Raw genomic sequence first — 24,920 nt, forward strand, 5'->3', positions numbered from 1 at the left:
AGTTTAAAGTTAGGGGTCACGTTTCATCACGAGGCGCTCAGACACACTTGAAATAAACCCGAGAGACGCACATTGAAATAATTTAAGTCATGAACTTGATTAGTGCTGAACTAATAGCAACGTAACAGTATCTGCGTGGTGCACTCACATAGACGGTCTTCAGGGTCTCCCCCATGAAGTGGAGTCCGGAGTCCAGCTTCACCTCCACGGACGCGTCGCTCCCGGGATCCAACTCATCCTCCTCGGAAGGAGACTGGAACAAGTCCGTCCGGGAGATGCTCCACACTGAGCAGACCATCGGGAGCAAAACCCCCCAAAGCAACCACCTGTCGGGCCGGCCCATGCTGCGGTCCGGACTCGGAGACGCTCAGGTGCGAAGAAAATCCTGACTCTAGGGAGGCGCTCAGGTAGGACTTGGTCCGGCCTCGAGAGAGACGCTCAGGTACGAGGGGAATCCACAATCTAGAGAGAGGCTCAGGCTCAAGAGTCCAGACTCTGGAGAGACGCCAAGGTAAGGTAAGGGAGAAGAAGAGACGGAGAGTGCTCCTCACCGCATTCAGGGGTTGAATGGAGGTCTGAGGAGGAGAGCATTGGGGGGAGGCCGGAGTGGGAGGGGTGAGGCGTGGGAGGGAGGGAGGTTGGAGGCGGGAGAAGGTGGTGGCGCGGGGGAGAGAAGAGTGAGTGGCTGTGGAGGGAGGGGGATAGAGGTTAGGGTGGGGAGGGGGTTAGGGTGTGAAGGGGGGTGAGGAGGGGAGGGGGGGGCAATGCTGGGAGGTGGGTGATGCGGGGGAAGGGGGCTGTACCGGGTGGCGCCTGGTTTATAAATACGGGCCGTAGCGGGATTAGATCTATGTAGTCCTACACATTGAGTAAAATAGCTGCATACAACTGAACACCCATCAGAACCCGATCAAAGAAAAGGTTATAATAACCATCCGTAACCCTGGCCTGGTTACTTCCAGCCTAGACGGCTCAACCAGGGTAGAGATCTGCTGCCACCTAGCGCTAGGCCCGGGAGTAGCCCTGCACCGCGGAAATGTGTCTGCAGCAGTCTTCATCGAATTAAGTGCTGTGTTGTACTGCTTTGAAATTTGAGATGAAGCCTACTAGCCCCATTAACGTATTTTATGGATAGGAGTTTGATCATTTTACAGCCTACTTTTATTTTAACGATATGTTTTATTGCTGCCGTTAGGATCCCTCACTTATACAGTCTGCCATAATGGGCAACGGTACAATTTTATAAAACAGAGATCATTTAAACGTTGATAGTGCATGCAGATCCAGACATTTTAGTCCTGGCTGAATGCTTCAAATGTCGGCAATGATTTACGTTTGGATGGTTACAATATGTTAGATGTGAAATCTTTTTTGTTTAAATCCTTAGTGTAAATGTTTTATTTCCCCTCTGTCCCGAAACAAAGTGAACGCTCAGGACTTCGTGTTAAGGAGCCCCTCCCATCTTTCTACGGGAATGCGTTCATTTAGATCGGATCTGTTACTGATGTCTGGTTTGAAGTTCAATAGTCAATCAAATATTCTGATGCACTTAAGATGCACAGTGGTAGAACCATATTGATAGAACCATCTTAGAATCATCTAGGTAGAACCACCTTGGTGGAACCAACTAGGTAGAAGGGCTTCTCAGAGTATTTGCTGCAGATACTAGGAATGGATGCCTTTCTCACACATTCTGACTATTTCATCCTCTGCCGTTAAACATGGTACCTTGTGGTGGTTTGTTTTGTGTTATTTATATTTATTTATATTTATTACACCATAGAGGAGGAAGACGAGGAGTGAGGAAGAAGATGTGCTACTGTGATGATGAGGGGGTGTGTAGAACCCCCCCGCCCCCCCTCCACGTGGATACCACACCTCTCTCGCTCAGCCTCACTCTCCTTCCAGATCCATCTCTCCCCTCCCCCCAGAGGCACGACCAGCTCTCTCTGCTCCTCCCACCAATCAATGACCGAGAAGACGGTCATGTGTTTTGTCATGTGACAGCAGCAAACCAATAGCAGCCCCCCTCCGAGGTACCGGCAAAAGGAGGGGAGTGCCCTACCCCTCTCTCTCTGCCTCTCAGGCCGTGAGGATCTGCAGGAGAGACACGAGAGATGGAGAGACAGAGAGAGCGCTAGAAAGACCGCGAGGATAGATAGATCAGTTGAAAGGGAGAGAGACAAGAAGACGAAGAGAAACAGAAGAGAGAGAAAGAGGGAGAGGGAGAAAGAGAAGGACAGAGAGAGAGAGGGAGAGAGGGACAGACAGAGAGAGAGAGAGAGAGAGAGAGAGAGAGAGAGAGAGAGAGAGAGAGAGAGAGAGAGAGAGAGAGAGGGAGAGAGAGAGAGAGAGAGAGAGAGAGAGAGAGAGAGAGAGAGTGGGAGTTCTTGCTCTATTCTCCTGCTGGTCATTGATGGAGGAGAGTCGTGTGCCGGAGCATGAGATGGCAGCAGGAGGAACAGCAGGAGCGGCAGGAGGCGCGGCGGACGCCAACAGCTCCCTCGCCCCCCCCGCTGCCCCCACCACCTCCCCGGCGGTGCCCCCCGTGGTGAAGCTGGGCCTGACGGTGGTCTACACCCTGTTCTACACCCTGCTCTTCGGCTTTGTGTACGCCCAGCTGTGGCTGGTCCTGCGGTACCGCCACAAGCGCTTCAGCTACCAGACGGCCTTCCTGTGGCTGTGCCTCCTGTGGGCGGCGCTCCGGGCCCTGCTCTTCTCCTTCTACTTCAGGGACTGCGGGCGGGCCAACGCGCTGGGGCCCCTGCCCTTCTGGCTGCTCTACTGCCTCCCCGTCTGCCTGCAGTTCTTCACGCTCAGCCTCATGAACCTGTACTGCGCTCAGGTAGGCCCGCTGACCCTGACCCTACTCACCCTACGACTAACCCTACGACTAACCCTACTAACCCTACGACTAACCCTACTAACCCTACGACTAACCCTACTAACCCTACGACTAACCCTACTAACCCTACGACTAACCCTACGACTAACCCTACTAACCCTACGACTAACCCTAACCATAATAACCCTACTACTGACCCTTGCTACTAACCTTACTACTAACCCAACTCACCCTAACCCTACTAACCCTACTTACTATCCCAACTAGCCTTACTACTAACCCAACTTACCAAACTCTACTAACTCTACTACCCCTACTAGACGTACTAATCCTCCATCTTGTTTATTTACAGGTTTACTTTAAGGCAAAGTCCAAGTACACCCCAGCTCTACTCCGATACAGGTACCACCTCCTCCACCTCCAACACTTCCACCTCCACCACCTCCTCCTCCTTCTCCTCCTCCTTCCCTTCCACCTCTTCCCCTCTCAACCTCACAGATACAGCAACCGACTGTTCCTCCACCTCCTCTTCCTCCTCCTCAGCCTCCTCTTCCCCCTCCACCTCATCTCCCTCTCCACCTTCTCCTCCTTCCCTTCCACCTATTCCCCTCTCAACCTCATAGATACAGGAACCGACTGTTCCTCCACCTCCTCCACCTCCTCTTCCCCCTCCTCCACCTCCTCCTTCTGTATGATTCTACCAGTAAACACCCAGTGTGACTCTACAGCTCAACAACAATTTGACCTCTAACCTCGGCCCCTGGTTCAGGCTGCCGCTGTACCTGGTGTTTGCCGGGGTGAGTGCGCTCTTCCTGGGGGTCAACCTGGTGTGTGCTCTGCTGGTGAAGACCTCCTGGGCGCCCGTGAAGACCCTGGTGCTGGTGCGCGTCACCATCAACGACAGCCTCTTCGTTCTGTGCGCCATCTCGCTGTCCGTCTGCCTCTACAAGGTGGCCAAGATGTCCCTTGCTAGCATCTACCTGGAGTCCAAGGTACTGCTAACCATGCTAGCACTACCGCTAACCCTACTACTAACCCTACTAACTCTACCACTAACTATACTACTAACCATACTAACCCTACCACTAACCCTACTACTAACCCTACTAACTCTATTTACCGTACCACTAACTATACTACTAACCATACTAACCCTACCACTAACCCTACTACTAACCCTACTAACTCTACTAACCCTACCACTAACTATACTACCAACCATACTAACCCTACCACTAACCCTACTACTAACTCTATTTACCGTACCACTAACTATACTACTAACCATACTAACCCTACCACTAACCCTACTACTAACCCTACTAACTCTATTTACCGTACCACTAACTATACTACTAACCCTACCACTAACCCAACTAACTCTATTTACCCTACCACTAACTATACTGCTAACCATACTAACCCTACTACTAACCCTACTAACTCTACTAACCCTACCACTAACCATACTATCCCTACCACTAACCCTACTACTAACCCTACTAACTCTTTTTACCCTACCACTAACTATACTGCTAACCCTACCACTAACCCTCTAACCCTGCTAACTCTAGTAACCCTACCACTAACTATACTACTAACCATATGAGCCCTACCACTAACCCTCTAGCCCTGCTAACTCTACTAACCCTTCCACTAACCCTGCCACTAACTATACCACTAACCCTACTACTAACCCTACTTCTAACCCTACCAACCATACTAAGCCTACTAGTCCTGCCTACCCTACTACAAACCATACTTCGCTTAGAATAATAAATGACCCAATAGGATTATTATCTTCAAAACCTACACTTTGCCTACAAACCACTAGAGGCTGTTGATACATAATGCAGAGGAAACATACATAATGCAGCTTTAATATGGACACACATCAGAGATCTCTGTCTCCAGCCGAGAGAGGCATGATGGGGAGGGGCACCCTGGAGTGCTGGTTCATGGCCTCTCTGTGTTCTTCTTGTTGATTGGTTACAGGGGACGTCGGTGTGTCAGGTGTCTCTGATTGGCACCACGGTGATCCTATTGTACGCCAGCAGAGCCTGCTACAACCTGCTGGTGCTCGCCCTTGCAGACATCGAGAAGATGGACTCCTTCGACTACGACTGGTACAACGTCTCGGACCAGGTAACACAGAACCCCAGAACACTAACTAGTAACCCCAGTAACAAACCACCCCCCATCCAAACAGTAACCACATAATACTACCAAACCACCCCCCATCCAAACAGTTACTACATAATACTACCAACGTACCCTCCATCCAATTGCTCACTTCTGAATCTCAGTTATTTTTGAAAGGGGCAACATAAATTAACATCTGTGTTCCTGATCTGATCTTTTTTTACCTTCCCCTGTATGTCCCGGCATGTCCATGTGGTTCACGTGTGTTTCTGTGGTTCTTGGATGTCCCTGTATATTCCTGTATGTTTCTGTGGTCCCTTTATGTTCCTGAATGTCCCGCTATGTCCCTGTGGTTCCTGTGGTCCCTGTATGTTCACCTTTGTTCCTGTATGTTCCTGTATGTTCCTGTATGTTCCTCGGTGTTCCTGTATGTCCCGCTGGTCCCTGGGTGTTGGTGGTGTGTCTCTAGGCCGACCTGCGCTCCTCGCTGGGGGATGGTGGCTACGTTGTGTTTGGGGTGGTGCTTTTCGTCTGGGAGCTCCTACCCACTTCCCTGGTCGTGTTCTTCTTCAGAGTCCGTCGCCCCCCACAGGATGGGGTCAGTATGCTGCAGAGCTCCTGGATGACATGTCTGAGAGGGTTAGGGACTAAGGGGGTTAGGGTTGGGTGGTGAGTTGTGGGTGGGATCTTTAAACCAGGTCCAGGGGTCTCTATGCACCCAATCTGTGTCTCTATAAACCAGGTCTATCTCTGTAAACCAGGTCTGTCTCTATTACAATGTCAATGTGTCTCTATAAACAAGGGCAATGTGTCCTTATAAACCAAGTATATGCGTCACTATGAACCCGGGTCTATGTGACCCTACAAGCCAGATCTGTGTCCCTTTAAACCAGGTCTATGCTTCACTATATACCAGGTCTGTGTTCCTATAAACCAGGTCTATGCTTCACTATAAACCAGGTCTGTGTCCCTATAAACCAGGTATATGCTTCACTATGAACCAGGTCTATCTTTCACCATAAACTGGAATTGTGTCCCTATAAACCAAGTATATATGTTCCTTATAAACCAGGTCTATGTGTCCCTATAAACCAGGTCTATGCGTAACTATACACCTGTTTTATGTGTCCCTATTAAGCACGTATATGCGTCCTTATAAACCAGGTCTATGTGTCCCTATAAACCAGGTGTATGCATCCCTATGAACCAGGTATATGCGTCCCTATAAACCAGGTCTATGCGCCCCTATAAACCAGGTCTATGCGTCCCCATGAACCAGGTCTATGCACCCCTATAAACCAGGTATATGCACCCCTATAAACCAGGTCTATGTGTCCCTATAAACCAGGTCTATGCATCCCTATACACCAGGTCTATGCTTCACTATAAACCAGGTCTATGCTTCACTACAGATTGCTGCAGGGATTCCCCACCATGTGTTATCATCCAGAAGGTATTTCTTCGACAACCCTCGTCGCTATGACAGCGATGACGACCTTGCATGGAGCATCCCTCCTCAGAACGCGTCCGCCAGGTAACCACGTCACCTGTTCCCCCAATCATTACCGTAGCAACCAGCGGGAGGAACAGAGCAAGGCTGTCTCTGACCACAACCGGTCTCCGAAACTGTACCGCCTTCCTTCCTCGCTTTAATAAGATGCTGATTGTCCCTTCTTAGAGTTAATTTCATCTATTGATTATGAACTTGATAAAATACATTTATATGAATGTTAAAGACGTTTTTACCTTGGGCCTTGTTAACCAAGTGATGGTACCAGGCCTTTAAGAAAGTCCATAGCTGTCTGTGCAACACCTTGACTGACTTGAGGCATGTGGTCTTTTGCTCTGCCAGCCTACCATCAGACTGCTACGACTGGGGGAGTCACCACAGCTTCAGCACAACCAACCACCAGAGGTACACCACCGCCACCACAGAGGAGCTACACCCCTACCCATGAAGAGCAGGGTCAGGATTGGTTCTACCATCTGGACCCACAGTGCAGCATTTCTACAAAGCATTTTATTACCTGGGTCCCCGGATGGAACATACTCAGTACTCCTGTATGATTGAGGTCCCGGTCCCATATGGAACGTACTCAGTACTCCTGTATGATTGAGGTCCCGGTCCCATATGGAACGTACTCAGTACTCCTGTATGATTGAGGTCCCGGTCCCATATGGAACGTACCCAGTACTCCTGTATGTATGATGTCCCGGTCCCATATGGAACGTACTCAGTACTCCTGTATGTATGATGTCCCGGTCCCATATGGAACGTACTCAGTACTCCTGTATGTATGATGTCCCGGTCCCATATGGAACGTACTCAGTACTCCTGTATGATTGAGGTCCCGGTCCCATTTGGAACGTACTCAGTACTCCTGTATGTATGATGTCCCGGTCCCATATGGAACGTACTCAGTACTCCTGTATGATTGAGGTCCCGGTCCCATATGGAACGTACTCAGTACTCCTGTATGTATGATGTCCCGGTCCCATATGGAACGTACTCAGTACTCCTGTATGTACGAGGTCCTGGTCCCATGCTGAACGTTCTTAGTACTCCTGTATTTAAGAGGTCCTGGTTTCATATGGAACGTGCGTATTACCCGGTCTAGATTTGTGCTCATGCTCAAAAGATGGTGACTGGTGGTCGATACCAGAGTTGGGCTTGACGAAAGGATTGAGATATCCAGGAGGCTTGGGTGAAGGAGTTTGGTCAGGTCCGGCTCTGACCCCATGTTCAGCGTCTCCCCGACCCTGTGGACCTGTGCCCACCACCAGCCAGAACCTCAGCCCACACTTCAGATATGTCCATCTGTATATCTGTGAATTATTTTGTTGTCAGAATGTGCTGCATGCTCACACTTGCGACAATCTGAAGGTTCTGACCAACATCTCTGGTCTGGGGTTAAACTAGTAGTAGTAGTAGTAGTAGTGGTAGAAGCTTTGGTTCAATGTTTCTTATGATCTTTATTTAATAAACTCTGGGAAGCATTTCAGCAAGACTTGAAATCACTGTTTGAGGAATGTTTTGCTGTCGAGGTTGTGCTGTTAATGGCCAGGCCACAGTATGACGTGCACAGTGAACCGTGGACAGTTATTGGCTGACATCACTGACGGTGCCACAGACAGTTCCATCAGAACCTCTTGCTGCATCACTATAATAGCAAACTAGTATCCAGGACCGGTCCAGACATGTCACTGGTTCCAACCACCAGAGAGCATCGTCTGAAGGCTATCAGGACCAGGAGGGGAACCAGGAGAGACCAGGAACAGCAGGACCAGCAGAAGTCACAGCTGTATGAAGAAATAGCGGGTGTACCGATACTGATCCGTACGAGCGTATCGAACCTGACTACAAGAGCCAAACAAGATTTTGTTCCATTTTCAAACAAAACAGATAGGTAACATAGATAACACTGATCTGGTTCTATGGTTTAGCACTTTTCCACAGTTTACAACGAACCGGTTTGACGTTAGCCACAAGCTGTTTTTGTGTCTTTGGATCTGTGTAGTGTCGTGAAATTAAAATAATTTCAGTGGTCAAAATACTAGCTGCTACTAGTTACTACTCTCAAGTAGTGATAACTAGTTACTCAACTGCTCAGCAAGTGACTGATAGTTACTAAACTCAACTAGACTACTAGTTACTACCCCCAACTGGTGACTAGTTACCACACTCAACTAGTACACTCAACTAGTTACTACACTTTTGGTCTCACACCTGCTTTGTATTTGGACACAATAAAAGGGACGACAACTGATGCCATCTGGAAATTAGATTTATTCATTACTCTGTTCAAATAAATACAACTCCCACGTTTACACAGTCACGAGCAGACGTGGAGAAACCAGACGGAAACACCAGAACCACAAGCAGGCGTTCAAATCAATGATTGCTTGGTTCTTAAGGCAGACATGTGGAATGTGAGGGATGGAGACAAACACACACGCACGCACACACACACACACACACACACACAAACAGAAACACACACACCTAACATTGCTTGACTGTAGAATGGTTTCAACTGCGGAGAAGTTAGCATGTCTTGCTAGCATGTTTCTCTTTCTGCACCCTGCTGAGCAGAGGTCAAGAGGTCAGAAGGGCTCGGCCAGGTCCAAATGAACTAAAGTAAATGAAATCAAAACCACAATATACACACAAAATCCACCAGAATAAATAAGAGACGTAACAAACTTCACTTTGGTCCATCAGCTCTACCCCACCCTCCTCGTTTCCTAGGAAACACCATTACTAAAGGGAAGGGAGGGGGGTCCTATGCTTGTTCTACGTTGCGTTTGGAAAAAGACAGCTTTGCTATGGTTCAGAGGAGTAGCCTTCAGCGTTAGCACTAAACATCGTGCTCAAAGACGACAAAAAACTAAATCAAAAGAGGCACAGCATTACAACAGCCCGGCCGAGCTGGAGACAGACTGATTCCGAGAGGGAATCGCTTCACAGAATACAAAGAACTATAAAACAGCACAAGTTTCATGTGCTATCCGATGGAGGATATTTCTTAAGAATGGATTCCATCACAGCTTTCAATAATCATAGCTGCAACTGTTGATCATTCACAGCACACGCAGGGGCTTACAATCACACACACGTCCCAAGGTGTACGCGCACACACACACACACACACACACACACACACACACACACACACACACACACACACACACACACACACACACACACACACACACACACACACACACACACACACAGCCTGAGAAGCATAATGCAGCAGGAATCCTCAAAAGGGCAACAGCCTATCAGAGGACTGAAGGGGAGGGGGGGTGGGGTGCTGTTCCTGTTCTTTGTGAGCATGTTGTCATCCCGAGGGGCGTGGCCTCGCTTCATACGGATGAAAACCTCTAGGGGGCGCTATAGTTCCACCGCTCAGGAAGAAGAAACTATTCAAAAGCAGAGTTTTGTCCCAATTTGACGGAAGGAGAAGCGAGGGATCAGCAGGCGTTGTGGGAAGGACTGGGGGGCACACCGCAGGCCGGGGGGCATGTGGACTACAGTAAGAGAGGGTCCCTGAAGGAGGCCTCATCCTGGATGAGACTATTGCAGTTCCCTAGGGACTGGCGCCACCTGCTGGCTCGGAGGACCGCTACCTCTTCCCCTTCAACAAGGAGCGGAAGACATGGAGCTGGTGGATGCTGGTGGAGAGCCTGCAGAGCAGGAGAGGGAGAGGCAGGAGGAGTGGAGGGAGGAGAGGGAGGAGGAGGGGAGGGAGGAGGAGGAGGAGGAGAGGGAGGAGGGGATGGAGGAGGAGTGGAGGGAGGAGCAGGGGGAGAGGGACAAGGAGGAGGGGAGGGAGGAGGAGGGGAGGAGCAGGAGGAGGAGGAGGAGAGAGGAGGAGATGAGCCATTAGAGAGGATTAATGATTAAATCTCAGTCATGAGAGACAGGAACCATAGCGGTATGTCAACACATTGAGATAAGAGAAGGTGAATAATTCATCCCTCTCCCTGGAAGCTCTTCTAGTTAGCATTTGTTTCACCCCTGTAGCAAAGATCTGTGCGTCCATTACCAGCTCACAGTCTAGACCCTGAGGTGGTTTGTGTTCCTACGTTTGTTCTTACAACACTTTCAGAGCCTCTCCCCAATTGATTCAAATACTTTTCTGTGAGGAAGTGAACAATCAAATAAGTGTCCGACCAGAGTCCCAGTACCCTACCTGCCGAAGCCATTGAGCAAGGCCACGATCTCCTGCCTGGTGAGCTGGAAGGCCGAGGAGGGGCTGTTTTCAGTGAGGCTCTGGATCTCCTTCTCAGAGAACAGGATCTTCAGGGCCGTGCCCAGACCCTGGGTCTAGAGACACACACACACACACACACACACACACACACACACACACACACACACACACACACACACACACACACACACACACACGTTAGCATACAGGTGTTATAGCTTGCTAGCTCAGCTGTAGTTTATACATTAGTATACATGTGATATAGCTTGCTAGCTCAGCTGTAGTCTATATGTTAGCATACAGGTGTTATAGCTTGCTAGCTCACCTGTAGTTTTCCCCACAGACGACATTTACTGCAGCCTACACAGTCCATTATCCTGGAGATGTTCTTGAAATGGAGTCGAAACTCCTCCTGCAGAGAAAAGCATTGATCCATTACCCCAGAAGTTCTTAATGTTATCTTTCTTACCCATCATGACCTTCAGTACTTATGACCTTCAGTACAGATGCATTTAGGGCTATGGGGATTCACTTTAAGGTGGAGTAAGATAGGAGTGCTTTCTATACCTTTAATATCTTGGCCTCCAGCTTCTTCCCAGCGAACATGGAGCTCTCATCAAAGTGCATGGGGAAGGCCCTGCGGACACATTAACATATGAACACACGAACACACAAACACACTAACACATGAACACAGAGCATGGATCCACAGCTCTCCTCCCTCCCCCGTCTGGATCCAATGTGGGAATGGGAACTTGTGGAAGTCCAGTTCCCAGTGAGTGTGGGTAGTAAGTGTGCACTGCCGAGTGTGTGAACAATGTTTGTTTGTGGAGTGTGGCGTTTGCTGGTGAACGAGTGTGTGTTTAGGGAGTGCGTTTAGTGAGTGTGTCCTCAGTGTGTTTAGTAAGTGTGTGTGGGCGTGTGTTTGTAGTCAATGTGTCCACAGTGAGTGCAGTGATTGTGGGCAGTGATTTTGGTAGAGTGTGTCCCCAGTGCGTGTGTAGTGTGCGTCCTCAGTGTGTGTGTGTAGTGTGCGTCCTCAGTGTGGGAGTCCTCAGGGTGTCCTCGGTGCGGCGAGCCCCACCTGGTCTCGTTGAAGATCTGCAGCAGCAGGTCCTTGGTGGCCCCGTCCTCCTGGTTGTTGCCCGTGTACAGGTTGATGAAGGAGCGGTCGAAGTAGGGCGCCACCTTGGACAGCGCCCGCAGCTCGATGAGGTACAGGAAGTACAGGTTCTTGAGGCGCCGCGTGCCCTCGCCCTTGGTCTCCGCCGGGTCGAAGCGCTGGCGGAACTCCTGCACGTTGGGACCCCACACCGACTTGCCCCACCCCTCTGGGACGCCGCAAAGACGAAAACCACTTTAGATCACTAGTACCACCCTTCAGACACTTTAGATCACTAGTACCACCCTTCAGACACTTTAGATCACTAGTACCACCCATCAGACACTTTAGATCACTAGTACCACCCATCAGACACTTTAGATCACTAGTACCACCCTTCAGACACTTTAGATCACTAGTACCACCCTTCAGACACTTTAGATCACTAGTACCACCCTTCAGACACTTTAGATCACTAGTACCACCCTTCAGACACTTTAGATCACTAGTACCACCCATCAGACACTTTAGATCACTAGTACCACCCATCAGACACTTTAGATCACTAGTACCACCCTTCAGACACTTTAGATCACTAGTACCACCCTTCAGACACTTTAGATCACTAGTACCACCCTTCAGACACTTTAGATCACTACTACCACCCTTCAGACACTTTAGATCACTAGTACCACCCTTCAGACACTTTAGATCACTAGTACCACCCTTCAGACACTTTAGATCACTAGTACCACCCTTCAGACACTTTAGATCACTAGTACCACCCTTCAGACACTTTAGATCACTAGTACCACCCATCAGACACTTTAGATCACTAGTACCACCCTTCAGACACTTTAGATCACTAGTACCACCCTTCAGACACTTTAGATCACTAGTACCACCCTTCAGACACTTTAGATCACTAGTACCACCCATCAGACACTTTAGATCACTAGTACCACCCTTCAGACACTTTAGATCACTAGTACCACCCTTCAGACACTTTAGATCACTAGTACCACCCTTCAGACACTTTAGATCACTAGTACCACCCTTCAGACACTTTAGATCACTAGTACCACCCTTCAGACACTTTAGATCACTAGTACCACCCTTCAGACACTTGAGATCACTAGTACCACCCGTCACACTTAAGATCACTAGTACCACCCGTCACACTTAAGATCACTAGTACCACCGATCACTCTCTCACACACACACACACACACACACACACACACACACACACACACACACACACACACACACACACACACACACACACACACACACGCACACACACGCACACACACGATAACTGGTGTAAGTTGCTGTCCGTACCATCCAGCAGATACTGGGAACACAAGTGCATGTTGATGCTGGTGTGAAGACCAGAGATGAGCCGATAGAAGACTCTCTTCTCCAGACACAGCCCTGGTGGGAGACGTGGGTGATGCTATTAACACTAGTTATACCAGGACATCAAACATCAGACAGGTAGAGGCGGGGCTAGAGAAAGGGAGAGACCGACATGTACCTTCCAGCCAGTTGTAGAATCCTTCTCCTGCGAGACAGAAACACATCTGGGTTAGAGCGTCTCACCTCTTATACACTTAACTACTACTACTAGGATTACTACTACTACTACTACTACTACAACATACTATAAGATACTAGTGGCAATAATTCAAATGATATGAGCTCACCATCATCGTCTCCTGTTAGCCGTTGGAGAGACCAGTAGAAAGAGAGAGTTAGAGATAAGAGAGAGCAGTTGTTATCTGGTCTTTAAATAGCCAAACACTTCTACAGTCAACTTGTGTGTGCGTGTCTCACCCCTGGTAGGAGCCAGTGGGTTCAAAGGTCGGTACACTGATCGAGGTCTGTGAAAAAGAAAGAAACACACATATGTATAAATAGCATGTATATAGTATAAATAGCATGTGTATATATATATATAAAATGTTAGCTAATGTAGATATAGTATAATTAACCTCTTAACTAGAGTAGATATAGAATAAATAAGCTGTTAGCTAATGTAGATATAGTATATATAACCTGTTAGCTAGTCTCTATATAGTGTATATGATTGTACTGGAAGCAGTTCTCCACATTCAGTAGATGCTGTGGGCTTTAGAGTAAATATAGAGTGTACAGAGTATATAGTGTTTTAGTACTCCAAGCATTTCTCATCATAGATGCTGTCAAGCATATACATATTGAGTATATAGAGTATTGAGTACATCTAGTATAGAGTATATCTAGTATATATAGGGTGTATAGAGTATAGATAGCGTATATGACAGTACTTGAAGCAGTTCTCCTCGTAGATGCTGTTCCAGACCCTCCAGGCAGAAGGACCCTGGTACCCGGTGTAGCGCTCTGGGTTCAGCAACAGGTCCACATAGGCTGCATCTGGAGAGCTCTCATCTGGGGGGACACACAGCCTTACTATCTAGATACCATCCACCTGGAGAGCCCTCATCTGGGGGGGACACACAGCCTTACTATCTAGATACCATCCACCTGGAGAGCCCTCATCTGGGGGGACGACACACAGCCTTACTATCCAGCTACCATTTCAATACATACAAAGAATGGTGCAGCGCCAACGACCTGGGTCACATGGGTTTGGTGAGATCCTACTCTTGCGAACGATGCAATATCGTCATTCGCTCAACTTAAAATATTTGCTCGTTCCCGCAAATTCCACTTGATGCTGAATCCCTCCCGTGAGACACGTGGGTACAATATTTGCTTTGTTTTTTTAGGCGTGGATTCACCTTTACTGTCTAGCAAACCATCCACCCTCCGGTGTATCCGACCAGAGCGTAACACAAGACCTACAGCATGGATGTTTCTCTCCAGGGAGCAGTCCGACTCACCATCTATCTCACAGAAGTGGTCCTGCGCATCGTCGTGACGATCCCAGTCCACAAAGGCCTCTTTACTCTGGTTACTGAGGACAGACAGAACCAGGGATGGATGGACAGACAGACACAAAGGCCTCTTTACTCTGGTTACTGAGGACAGACAGAACCAGGGATGGATGGACAGACAGACACAAAGGCCTCTTTACTCTGGTTACTGAGGACAGACAGAACGAGGGATGGACAGACAGACAGACAGACAGTCTGAGGGATCCAGCATGGGTAAAATGGGGTCCAGACTGGGTAAATGGGGTTCAGAGACTGGGTAAATGGGGTTCAGAGACTGGGTAAATGGGGTCCAGAGACTGGGTAAATGGGGTTCAGAGACTGGGTAAATGGGGTACAGACTGGGTAAATGGGGTACAGACTGGGTAAATGGGGTTCAGAGACTGGGTAAATGGGGTACAGAGACTGGGTAAATGGGGTTCAGAGACTGGGTAAATGGGGTACAGAGACTGGGTAAATGGGGTTCAGAGACTGGGTAAATGGGGTACAGAGACTGGGTAAATGGGGTTCAGAGACTGGGTAAATGGGGTTCAGAGACTGGGTAAATGGGGTCCAGAGACTGGGTAAATGGGGTACAGAGACTGGGTAAATGGGGTTCAGAGACTGGGTAAATGGGGTTCAGAGACTGGGTAAATGGGGTTCAGAGACTGGGTAAATGGGGTACAGACTGGGTAAATGGGGTTCAGAGACTGGGTAAATGGGGTACAGAGACTGGGTAAATGGGGTTCAGAGACTGGGTAAATGGGGTTCAGAGACGGGGTAAATGGGGTTCAGAGATGGGGTATACTGGGTACAGCCTGCCAGACTGGGTACATGGGGTCCAGACTGGGTGAATCGGCTCTCACCTCAGGGTGCTGTTGATGGCTCCGAGGTCTGTGGGCCGCTCACATGACGCCACATCAGACACAGGAGCGGCTGCCTTTGAGTACTAGAGGGGGAGAGAGAGAGAGAGAGAGAGCAGAAGAGTAATTCTAGTCTCTTTAAATCGATTATGACATCTGACAGATCAAAGGTCAGTAGAGTCGCTAGTTCCGCCCTCGTCTCAAAAAGCCCTCGCCCTCGTATTCTTCGTTTATTAGAAGAAAACGAATGAGAGAGAGATGTGGGCATATCACGTAGACAGCAAGAAACGACCACCACGACCCTGCCTGTCTTTACATAACCTTTGATTCAGGGCCAGAACTCGGCCTTAAGCACTCTGCTATGAGTCATTAACACTCTGCTGTGAGTCATTCCAGCACCTAGACAGGTGCCGAAAATACCAACCAATAATGACTCATAACAGAGTTATGAATCAATTGCTGAAGTAGTGTTAGAGTATTGCAGTACTACGCTACTACCGCAGGGTACAACCGTAGGGTACTACCTTAGGGTACTACAGCCCCGGTGGTGGTGGTTAGTGAGGTCCCCCCCCCCCCCCCCCTTCAATGTAGGCGTCTTTGAGTGTCTAGAAAAGCGCTAAATAAATTCAATGAATTATTATTATTACTACAGTAGGCTACGTCAGCACCAGTACTACATGAGTACTACATGGCCCGTAACACAACAACCGAAGCTGTAAACAATAAGTCTAGGCTAGCCACCAGCTGAACCAACACACTGTTCAAACAATCCCTTTATAAACCAGCTCCATGCTGGACCGAAGACTACAGCAACGATGAGCACATCTATATAAACAGTCGAGTATGCATGGCATTTTGCTCTGTATAGTAGGGTTATCCAGTCTCTATGCTAGTGTGAATAGTAGTTTAGTATGTATGGTATTTTGCTCTGTATAGTAGGGTTATCCAGTCTCTATGTGTGTATAGTAGTTTAGTATGCATGGTAGTTTAGCATGTATAGTAAGGTTATCCAGTCTCTATGCTAGTGTGTATAGTAGTTTAGTATGTATGGTAGTTTAGCATGTATAGTAAGGTTATCCAGTCTCTATGCTAGTGTGTATAGTAGTTTAGTATGTATGGTAGTTTAGCATGTATAGTAAGGTTATCCAGTCTCTATGCTAGTGTGTATAGTAGTTTAGTATGTATGGTAGTTAGGATGTATAGTAAGGTTATCCAGTCTCTATGCTAGTGTGTATAGTAGTTTAGTATGTATGGTAGTTTAGCATGTATAGTAAGGTTATCCAGTCTCTATGCTAGTGTGTATAGTAGTTTAGTATGTATGGTAGTTTAGCGTGTTTAGTAAGGTTATCCAGTCTCTATGCTAGTGTGTATAGTAGTTTAGTATGTATGGTAGTTAGGATGTATAGTAGGGTTATCCAGTCTCTATGCTAGCGTGTATGGCAGTTTAGTATGCATGGTAGTTTAGCATGCATGGTAGGGTTGTCCAGTCTCTAATGCTAGTATGTATAGTAGTTCAGTAAATATAGTTGTTTAGTATGTATAATAGTTTAGCATGTATAGTAGTTGAATATGTAAAGTAGTTAAATATGTAAAGTAGTTGAGTATGTAAAGTAGTTGAGTATCTATAATAGTTTAGTATGTAAAGTACTAGTAGTTTAGTATCTGTAGTAGGGATTTCCAGGCTCTATGACAGTTAGGATATGATGCAAGCTGCTAGAGAGAGGAGTATCTTAAGGTCCGAGATGATAGGCAGTCCAGTGGTCATTACCTCGATCCTAAACACTCACTCACTCACTCTCTATCTCTCCCCACTAGCCTGCTAAAACACAACCATCACTCAGAATCTCACCACTAGCCTGCTGACTTAAAACGATCATTCACTCTCTGGAGTGAGTGGTTAAACTCACTCTGAACTAGCTGTTTAATTCACTGTAAACTAGATAAACTAGGTTAAATTCACTCTTAACCGATAGTGTAATGCACTCTTAAGCGGTGGTTTATCAGCTACAACAACGTGAATGTAGCGATGGGGATTGGCCAAGTCAGCAGGTTTATCAGCTAAAACAACATGGGTGCATTAACGGTGACGTGCTGAGTCAGCAGGCCTACCTTGTTGAAGTTCCCCGACTTAATTCCCACAGGAATCATACTCTGAAAATAGATAGAGAGACAGGCAAGTAGGCAGACGGAGAGAGACAGACAGACAGGTGAGCAGGTCATCTTCTCCTGTATTTCTGTATAATGTGTACTGTACTGAGCTGAGGGGTTGACCTCTGACCTCTGGGCAGGGCTCCACGTTGCAGTCTCGGTTGGAGCAGTGTCCATCGTCGGGCCAGAAAGGACAGGGACGCTTCAGGTTCACCTGCAAGGAACAGTAGACCAGTCAAACCAGTCCTTCACATGCTGCCACTGGTTAACTACAGCGTGACCAGTCAAACCAGTCCTTCACATGCTGCCCATGCCACCTAAGCGACACACGCCTGCTGCCTTAACAACGACGTCCCAAAATGCATATTTTAGTTTCAAAATATGATACAAAAGTATAAAATACACTATACACTCTCTGTGTATAGATCAAGACAGACGTGCAGCTTGACAGCCTGAATATTTTTAAAACACGGAGGCTAGCGTGTAGCGATGCTAGGCGCTAACCCCCCCCCCCCCCCCAGGATCAGCAACAGCAGGAGCAGAGGCCCAGGGGTGGGTTCGGTCTCGGGCCTGTGTTGACCAGGGGTGGTGGTCCAGGGAGGGTTGAGGTGGAGAGGTGGGGATTACAGAGCAGCTCAGCCTGGGTTCAGGGAGGAGGACCCAGGTCGACCCTGGTGAGGGCCAAACCACAGCGCCTCGTCCTGCACAGGGGCCAACACCGCCCACGTCCTGCCATCCATTTGCTTGTGGGTTTGTACGTATGTGGTATTGAACGCTAACCCGCCCCCCTGTGTACACTGTCACGTGACATGTACATGCAGGCAGCTCTGCAAAGGTCTGAGGGGGGGCCTCCGAGTCCCGACACGGCCCCCGGCCAACGTGGGGTACATACATAGGCGTGTGGATCAGCCTGTACTCTCTCACCACCAGTAGGACCAAGCACTGGTGGTTTCTGGGGAACTAGTTAACACCCACACTCCCAGTCCCTTCAGGAAGTTGATGGAGAGCCTTCAGCACGTGTTCAGCTGAACCTCATTTGACTTTAGATTGCATAACAGATATGCAAATCCATTTCCAGGCCGACGATGTCTCTGTGACAATAACACGAGGCGGCTATTCGCCCAGACCCTTTGGCGGAGCTGCGGTTCACCATGAAGACAAAGGGGTTGAGAAGAGGAAGGGCTCTGTTATCTTTAACAGGAAGCGCCTGTTTAGTAGTGACAGAAGAAGAAGAAGAAGAAGAAGTGCATCTGTTTGAGGTAACACTACACCTGCAGCCTTCCCGTGGGCTCATGGTGTCTCTGGACGTGAACCTGGGCCACATTATGTAGCAGACAGAAGATGCGTTATCTGAAGCGGTTGTGTAGATATAAAGTCAGGACAGTATTTTTAGACCAGCTCTGTGTCTACACACAGAGCTTAACCATCAACCTGGATAACACCTGCCTATTAGCACGGTAGAGAGTGGTACTAGTGCTACTCACTTAGTGGTACTGACCTAGTGGTACTGACCTAGTGATAGTAATCTAGTGGAACTATCCTAGTGATAGTAACGTATTGTACTGACCTTGTGACCTAGTTGTACTAACCTAGTGATAGTAACCTAGTGGTACTGACCTAGCGATAGTAACCTAGTACTGACCTAATGATAGTTAACTAGTGGTACTGACCTAGCGGTACCAACCTAGTGGTACTTACCCGGTAGTATCTGAAGAAGTCTCTCTCGGTCAGCCTCTTGACACGGGGGTAGATCTTGAAGTTGTTGAAGGAGTCGATGCTCTCGATGTCACAGAAGCAGTCATCCAGCACCCCCGTCAGCTGAAAACACCACCAACACACCAACAACTAGAGTCAGTCACCCCACCATAACTACACTACTTACCTACCACCCAGTGACTACACCCCAGTACCTTGCCTAGCAGCTGGTTCTACGTGTGGACACCCAGCACATAAACACCACCCTGAGAGCGTCCAGGGAACTAGGTATAAGGGTAGGTAAATGAGGGACATGCGTTTGCCATGGTAAACAAAGCATCTCCTACCATGAACAAACAAATACAGAGTGGCCAGTTTCAGTGAAACTAGGTTGCATTGCTTCAAAATGGTATGAGTGCTGACCTCGGGGTAGAGACGTCCAGATATCACCGCCAAGCAGGTGAAGACCCCGTACCATATGGACAGAGTTCGGCCGATCATAGCGCAGAAAGCTGTCCCTTGTTCACTACTCTACTCCAGCGTCGCTGAATGCACAACACTTCATTTGGCACTTGAGTCTTGCACTTACTCAACAGTTTTCCTCTCATTAATGAATGAAACTTCTGAACTGACAGCTGCTGGGAACATGTCTAGTGTTTTATTCCTGCTTTGGCCCCGCCTCCAAACACAAATGAGCGTCAAGTGCTGTCAAACGTAGCCCTGCCCTAAAGATGGACGACTGTAGTTGAATAAAGTGCTGACATGAATCGTAGGCAACGGCTTGTTCTTATTGGAAAGACTACAAGTCCCAGAGATAAACAATGGGCAATCCTCCCGTGTAGCCAATCAGAGCACACCACGCTGCCTGAGAAACAGTTAATAACAGTACTTCAAAAATCACATTGCGTCCAGTGTTTAAAGTGCTTCTTATTTATTAAGTGAATTTGAGCTTTTGAAACGTGTCTTTAGCGGATAGGTACTTGAAACATTAGTAAGATCAATAGTCTATAAAGGGTGGTAGAGATCGACACGTATACGCTTCTGTGACATGGAACTATATATTCTACATAGACTAAATTCAAGAGAAATAAACACACTCTAATCAGAAAGGCAACTTACAGAATGAGTTCACATGGAAATATAACTATTGTATAAAACTATTTCTCTTAAACGTACAAGATAATATTCGTTTGTGACTTCGCTGAAGGCTGTTCAGACAACCCCAACATGTTGAAGAGTAGTGTCGAGGTTTTTTCTGATTTCTTTCATAAATGGCTGGTGATGGCATAAAGGCACGGATGCCATAAATATAAATATTGTGTTAATATAGTGTAACATCGTAGTTATATCTTGTTTCAAAAGTGTTTACATCTAGTTATATCGCGTTTATACAAAGGTGTGAGTCTAGTTCAGTTGGCCGTCATCACGCGTCCAGGTGTGACGTCACATAAAACAACAGAAGATGCCAGAAGCTTTGTGGACCTTTGATGTTAGAGGTCTTCCTGACATGGGCTCATGGGTCATCTCAGAAGTAAGGAGAAACAGAGTTCCAACAGCACCCTACTGTACTCACATGACAGAAACAGCTCTGTTCCGGGGTGTCCGCCAGCAGGCTTCTCGGCTGCTCACTTTTCGGCGGATCCGTTTTTAGTTTGATGGTATTCCCTTGATACCAGTCGAACACCCGGTCTCCAAATAACCAGGCTAAAGCCAAAAGGCCAAGCATTAGAAAAATATGTCTCCACATAACTTGACCGGTGTCAGTGGTTCAAAAAACGAAGCGAAGTGGGTTCACCAACACTGCGTGTTACACCTGGATCACAGACCTAGCGTCTAGTTACGAGCTAACTACCGGACACAGCGCATCCAATACTCGCGATTCACTGAATAGCCAATGGTTTTCTTAAGGTATAACGGACCTTAAATGTATAAGAACCGATGACACACTTGTGAATTCGACTCATAGCTTTAGAGGCTAAATGTGTTGGGTTTACGCTACTTCGGCGACGCAGTTCACAGCTACGGAGAGCACGGAGGATCATTTCCTCAAGGGCGATTCGTGTATCATTTATTCAAAGAGGCTGCGCACCCTGCCACGCATACTGGATTATAATGAAGTATAATAACTATGTAACTGTTGCATAGGGGCTACATTTCGTAAAACGCTTGACCGCTGGTTTCACTGAGACTAACTTGCTATATGTACACTGACAATTTTTATATTGTCTACAATGTAACAATTATATTAGAAAAAAACACCCGATGATAGATAAAAAATGTTCTAGTATATATGAGGTAAGGTTATTAGGTTACATACAATTATTTAATCTCTGCGGAGACATGTAGCACTGCCCGCCGCCAGGGGTCGTTGTTTGTTTGTCACAAGTAGGAAAAGGCGAGGAAGAAAACTTATTCTACTCTGCAGTAAACAAATCTTTCCATACTGAGACCGGAGGTAAAACAAGATTACAACCTCCTGTATAATGAACTCTCTTTCGGATTAAAGGTATTGATATCGGAACTACACTATTCTTTATTTATGGTTTCAATTTCTGAACATGTATAGCTATAAAGCTAAAGTTAAAAACAATTGTCAAAATGTCTTAAACTTAGAGATTCGAATATTTAACAAAGTATTAACATTTCTACATAAATCATGATTACTTGTAACTTAGTGGAATACATTAACATTTACATTCACAAGTATTTGATCTCAGTGCAAAACTTATTTTACCCCTCGAACAGAAGTTAGAACATTGCCCGCAAATCAGGAATCAAAAACCTGCACGGGTTTTTTACACCTGGTTTGTGAAAGACTTGACATCGTGATGCACTTGGTTTTTCTTTCAGCTTCCTCGCTGAGCGAACGAAACATCACTTCATCTCCCGGGACCCACTATGCACGGCCCAGTGGACCAGTAGTGGGCCAATATGGCGGCCGAACTCATCCCCTCCAAGAACAAGTTGTCTCCTTCTCCCCCCGCCTCCTCCTCCTCCTCCCCCAACAGAAACCAGCAGCAGAACCGGACTGACCACAGCAGCTCCCCCACGGGACAGGGCCCTCACTGGCAGGGCCTCTACCCCACCATCAGAGAGAGGTGGGGATGACCTGAATCTTAAGACTCACTAGGGGGGCTCACTAGTGTAGTGGTTGTGGTGTTGGACCATCCCCAATGTCTACCTGTATGCATCCTAGGGCAAGAAGCCCTCCCATCGCTACTTTTTTCCTTAATGACCAATCTGTACCCCCACCCCCAACCCCAGGAACTCTGTGATGTTTAACAATGAGGTGATGGCCGACGTCTTCTTCCTGGTCGGGCCCCCGGGGAGCACCCAGCGGGTCCCGGGACACAAGGTCAGACTGCAGCACCCTGGTCACTTACCCCACCCTGGATACTTACCCCACGCTAGTAGCTACATGCACCATGGTGTGTGTAGTTCTGTTCTGTGGAACTATGCTTCTGCTGCCGTGGTTCTGTGTAACTGTGGTTCTTGTGTCCTGCAGTACGTTCTGGCGGTGGGCAGCTCCGTGTTCCACGCCATGTTCTACGGAGAGCTGGCCGAGGACCAGGGAGAGATCCGCATCCCCGACGTCGAGCCGCCGTCCTTCCTGGCCATGTTGAAGTGGGTTCTCCTCCCCTAGACCGGCACCAATACACTCATACCAGTGACCCTTTCACACCATTACACACCATCGACAAACTCCCAGCAAAACAACTGGCTTCACACGTCACCTGCCCTCCTGCCTCTCCGTCTCCTCGGTTCCACCGTCTTCTACCGTCACATGTTGCAGGAGCACTGCGAGGGGGGCGGGGGGGTGTGAGGTGTGCGTTGTTGGGTGTAGTTTGTAAGGTGTGCTCTCCCCTCCACAGGTACATCTACTGCGATGAGATCCAGCTGTGCGCCGACACGGTGCTGGCCACGCTGTACGCCGCCAAGAAGTACATGGTGCCCCACCTGGCGCGGGCCTGCGTGTCCTTCCTGGAGGGCAGCCTGAGCGCCCGCAGCGCCTGCGTGCTGCTGTCCCAGAGCTGCCTGTTCGAGGAGCCCGAGCTCACGCTGCGCTGCTGGGAGGTGATCGACGCGCAGGCCGAGCTGGCCCTCCGCTCCGAGGGCTTCTGCGACATCGACGCCCGCACGCTGGAGAGCATCCTGCGGCGGGAGACGCTCAACGCCAAGGAGCTGACGGTGTTCGAGGCGGCGCTGGGCTGGGCCGAGGCCGAGTGCCAGCGGCGGGACCTGGACCCCAGCGCCGAGAACCGCCGGCTGGTCCTGGGGAAGGCCGTCTACCTGCTGCGCCTTCCCAGCATGCCCCTGGACGACTTCGCCAACGGGCCGGCGCAGTCGGGCCTGCTGACGCTGGGCGAGACCAACGAGCTCTTCCTGTGGTTCACGGCGCTCAACAAGCCCGAGCTGCTGTTCTGCAGCGCGCCTCGCCCGGGCCTCCCCGCCCAGCGCTGCCACCGCTTCCAGTCCTGCGCCTACCGCAGCAACCAGTGGCGCTACCGCGGCCGCTGCGACAGCATCCAGTTCGCCGTGGACAAGCGCGTCTTCGTGGCGGGCTTCGGGCTGTACGGCTCCAGCTGCGGCTCGGCCGAGTACGGCGCCCGGATCGAGCTCAAGCGGCAGGGCGCCACCGTGGGCCACAACGTCGTCAAGTACTTCTCCGACGGCTCCAGCACCACCTTCCCCGTGTGGTTCGAGTACCCGGTGCAGGTGGAGCCGGACGCCTTCTACACGGCCAGCGTGGTCCTGGACGGCAACGAGCTCAGCTACTTCGGCCAGGAGGGCGTGACGGAGGTGCAGAGCGGCAAGGTCACCTTCCAGTTCCAGTGCTCCTCGGACAGTACCAACGGAACCGGGGTCCAGGGGGGGCAGATCCCCGAGCTGGTCTTCTATGCCTGAGGATGGTCTCAACTAGAAGGGGGGGGGGGGGGGGGTCTGGGGACCCGAGTGTAAACTCTAAAGCACTGCCTTAATAACACTATTAGCCTTATTCCACACCCGAGTTCTCATGTCCACATTGACGCTTGACTGGACTACATTCCAGAGGTTCCTAAAGGAGGGGCCACATGACAGATGGGGCTTAAACCCATCAAGGTTGCTGCTCATTTTGATATTCAGGATCAAATCCTTTTTTTTATCAGTTATTATTGTGTTTGAATTTGAACATTTGAGGGGAGTGAAGGAAAGCATAATTCCTCTTAGTTGTTGGGGGCATGTTCTCACCACTAGTTCATCAAAACGGTCCTTTACAAACTACAGTTCCTGCTCTGTTTGATCTTAGGTTGGTCGTGCTGATAGCCAGTGTGATGTGTTTCCCAGTGGCTGTGTGGGTACTGCGTGGTGATTGGTGCGTGGCTGGTTGGCTGGCTGCAGCGTTGAAAATAAAGGAAATATTTATCTACAGTCGCTCGTTATTCAACACAGCTGTTACAACCACATGTTACATTAAAACCAGAACATTATTCCAATCACTATTTACCT

At 48.6% G+C, this 24,920-nt stretch overlaps 4 protein-coding genes across 6 annotated transcripts in view; 2 read left to right on the top strand and 2 right to left on the bottom strand.

The window, feature by feature from the left end:
• LOC115540025 (nidogen-1) overlaps positions 1 to 607 on the bottom strand; it is a 22,318-nt gene extending 21,711 nt beyond the window's left edge. The window contains exon 1 of the mRNA XM_030350989.1: positions 149 to 607. Coding sequence (XP_030206849.1) covers positions 149 to 343 — 195 coding nt within the window. The 5' untranslated portion in view covers positions 344 to 607. The remainder of the gene's footprint in view (positions 1 to 148) is intronic.
• A 1,466-nt stretch (positions 608 to 2,073) lies between these two features.
• gpr137bb (G protein-coupled receptor 137Bb) lies at positions 2,074 to 7,989 on the top strand. The gene is made up of 7 exons (XM_030350999.1): positions 2,074 to 2,845; positions 3,198 to 3,247; positions 3,615 to 3,837; positions 4,841 to 4,990; positions 5,457 to 5,585; positions 6,400 to 6,521; positions 6,840 to 7,989. Exons 1-7 carry the CDS (start codon positions 2,417 to 2,419, stop codon positions 6,943 to 6,945), a joined length of 1,209 nt encoding a protein of 402 aa, XP_030206859.1. The 5' UTR covers positions 2,074 to 2,416; the 3' UTR covers positions 6,946 to 7,989.
• A 765-nt stretch (positions 7,990 to 8,754) lies between these two features.
• Positions 8,755 to 21,467, bottom strand: ero1b (endoplasmic reticulum oxidoreductase 1 beta). Of its 2 annotated transcripts, none has more exons than XM_030350994.1 (16): positions 21,007 to 21,467; positions 19,437 to 19,556; positions 17,869 to 17,952; positions 17,700 to 17,741; positions 15,594 to 15,676; positions 14,698 to 14,771; positions 14,122 to 14,242; positions 13,649 to 13,695; positions 13,519 to 13,530; positions 13,350 to 13,376; positions 13,154 to 13,246; positions 11,792 to 12,038; positions 11,275 to 11,344; positions 11,033 to 11,119; positions 10,687 to 10,820; positions 8,755 to 10,177 (listed from the first exon to the last, which is right to left on the bottom strand). In XM_030350994.1, the coding sequence occupies exons 1-16, from the start codon at positions 21,178 to 21,180 to the stop codon at positions 10,117 to 10,119; spliced, it is 1,476 nt and encodes a 491-aa protein (XP_030206854.1). In that variant the 5' UTR covers positions 21,181 to 21,467; the 3' UTR covers positions 8,755 to 10,116. The 2 variants fall into 2 exon arrangements, with proteins under 2 accessions (XP_030206854.1, XP_030206856.1); XM_030350996.1 differs by lacking the exon at positions 21,007 to 21,467 and adding an exon at positions 19,857 to 20,099.
• Positions 21,468 to 21,788: 321 nt separating this feature from the next.
• btbd3a (BTB (POZ) domain containing 3a) lies at positions 21,789 to 24,842 on the top strand. 2 transcript variants are annotated; one of them, XM_030350997.1, is made up of 5 exons: positions 21,789 to 21,939; positions 22,284 to 22,531; positions 22,698 to 22,788; positions 22,939 to 23,057; positions 23,306 to 24,842. In XM_030350997.1, exons 2-5 carry the CDS (start codon positions 22,365 to 22,367, stop codon positions 24,336 to 24,338), a joined length of 1,410 nt encoding a protein of 469 aa, XP_030206857.1. In that variant the 5' UTR covers positions 21,789 to 21,939; positions 22,284 to 22,364; the 3' UTR covers positions 24,339 to 24,842. The 2 variants fall into 2 exon arrangements, with proteins under 2 accessions (XP_030206857.1, XP_030206858.1); XM_030350998.1 differs by having other exon boundaries at positions 21,810 to 21,888; positions 23,306 to 24,338.
• Positions 24,843 to 24,920: the final 78 nt, after the last annotated feature.

The sequence above is a fragment of the Gadus morhua genome, chromosome 3 (genome assembly GCF_902167405.1).
Source record: "Gadus morhua chromosome 3, gadMor3.0, whole genome shotgun sequence".
Classification (NCBI taxonomy): Eukaryota; Metazoa; Chordata; class Actinopteri; order Gadiformes; family Gadidae; genus Gadus; species Gadus morhua.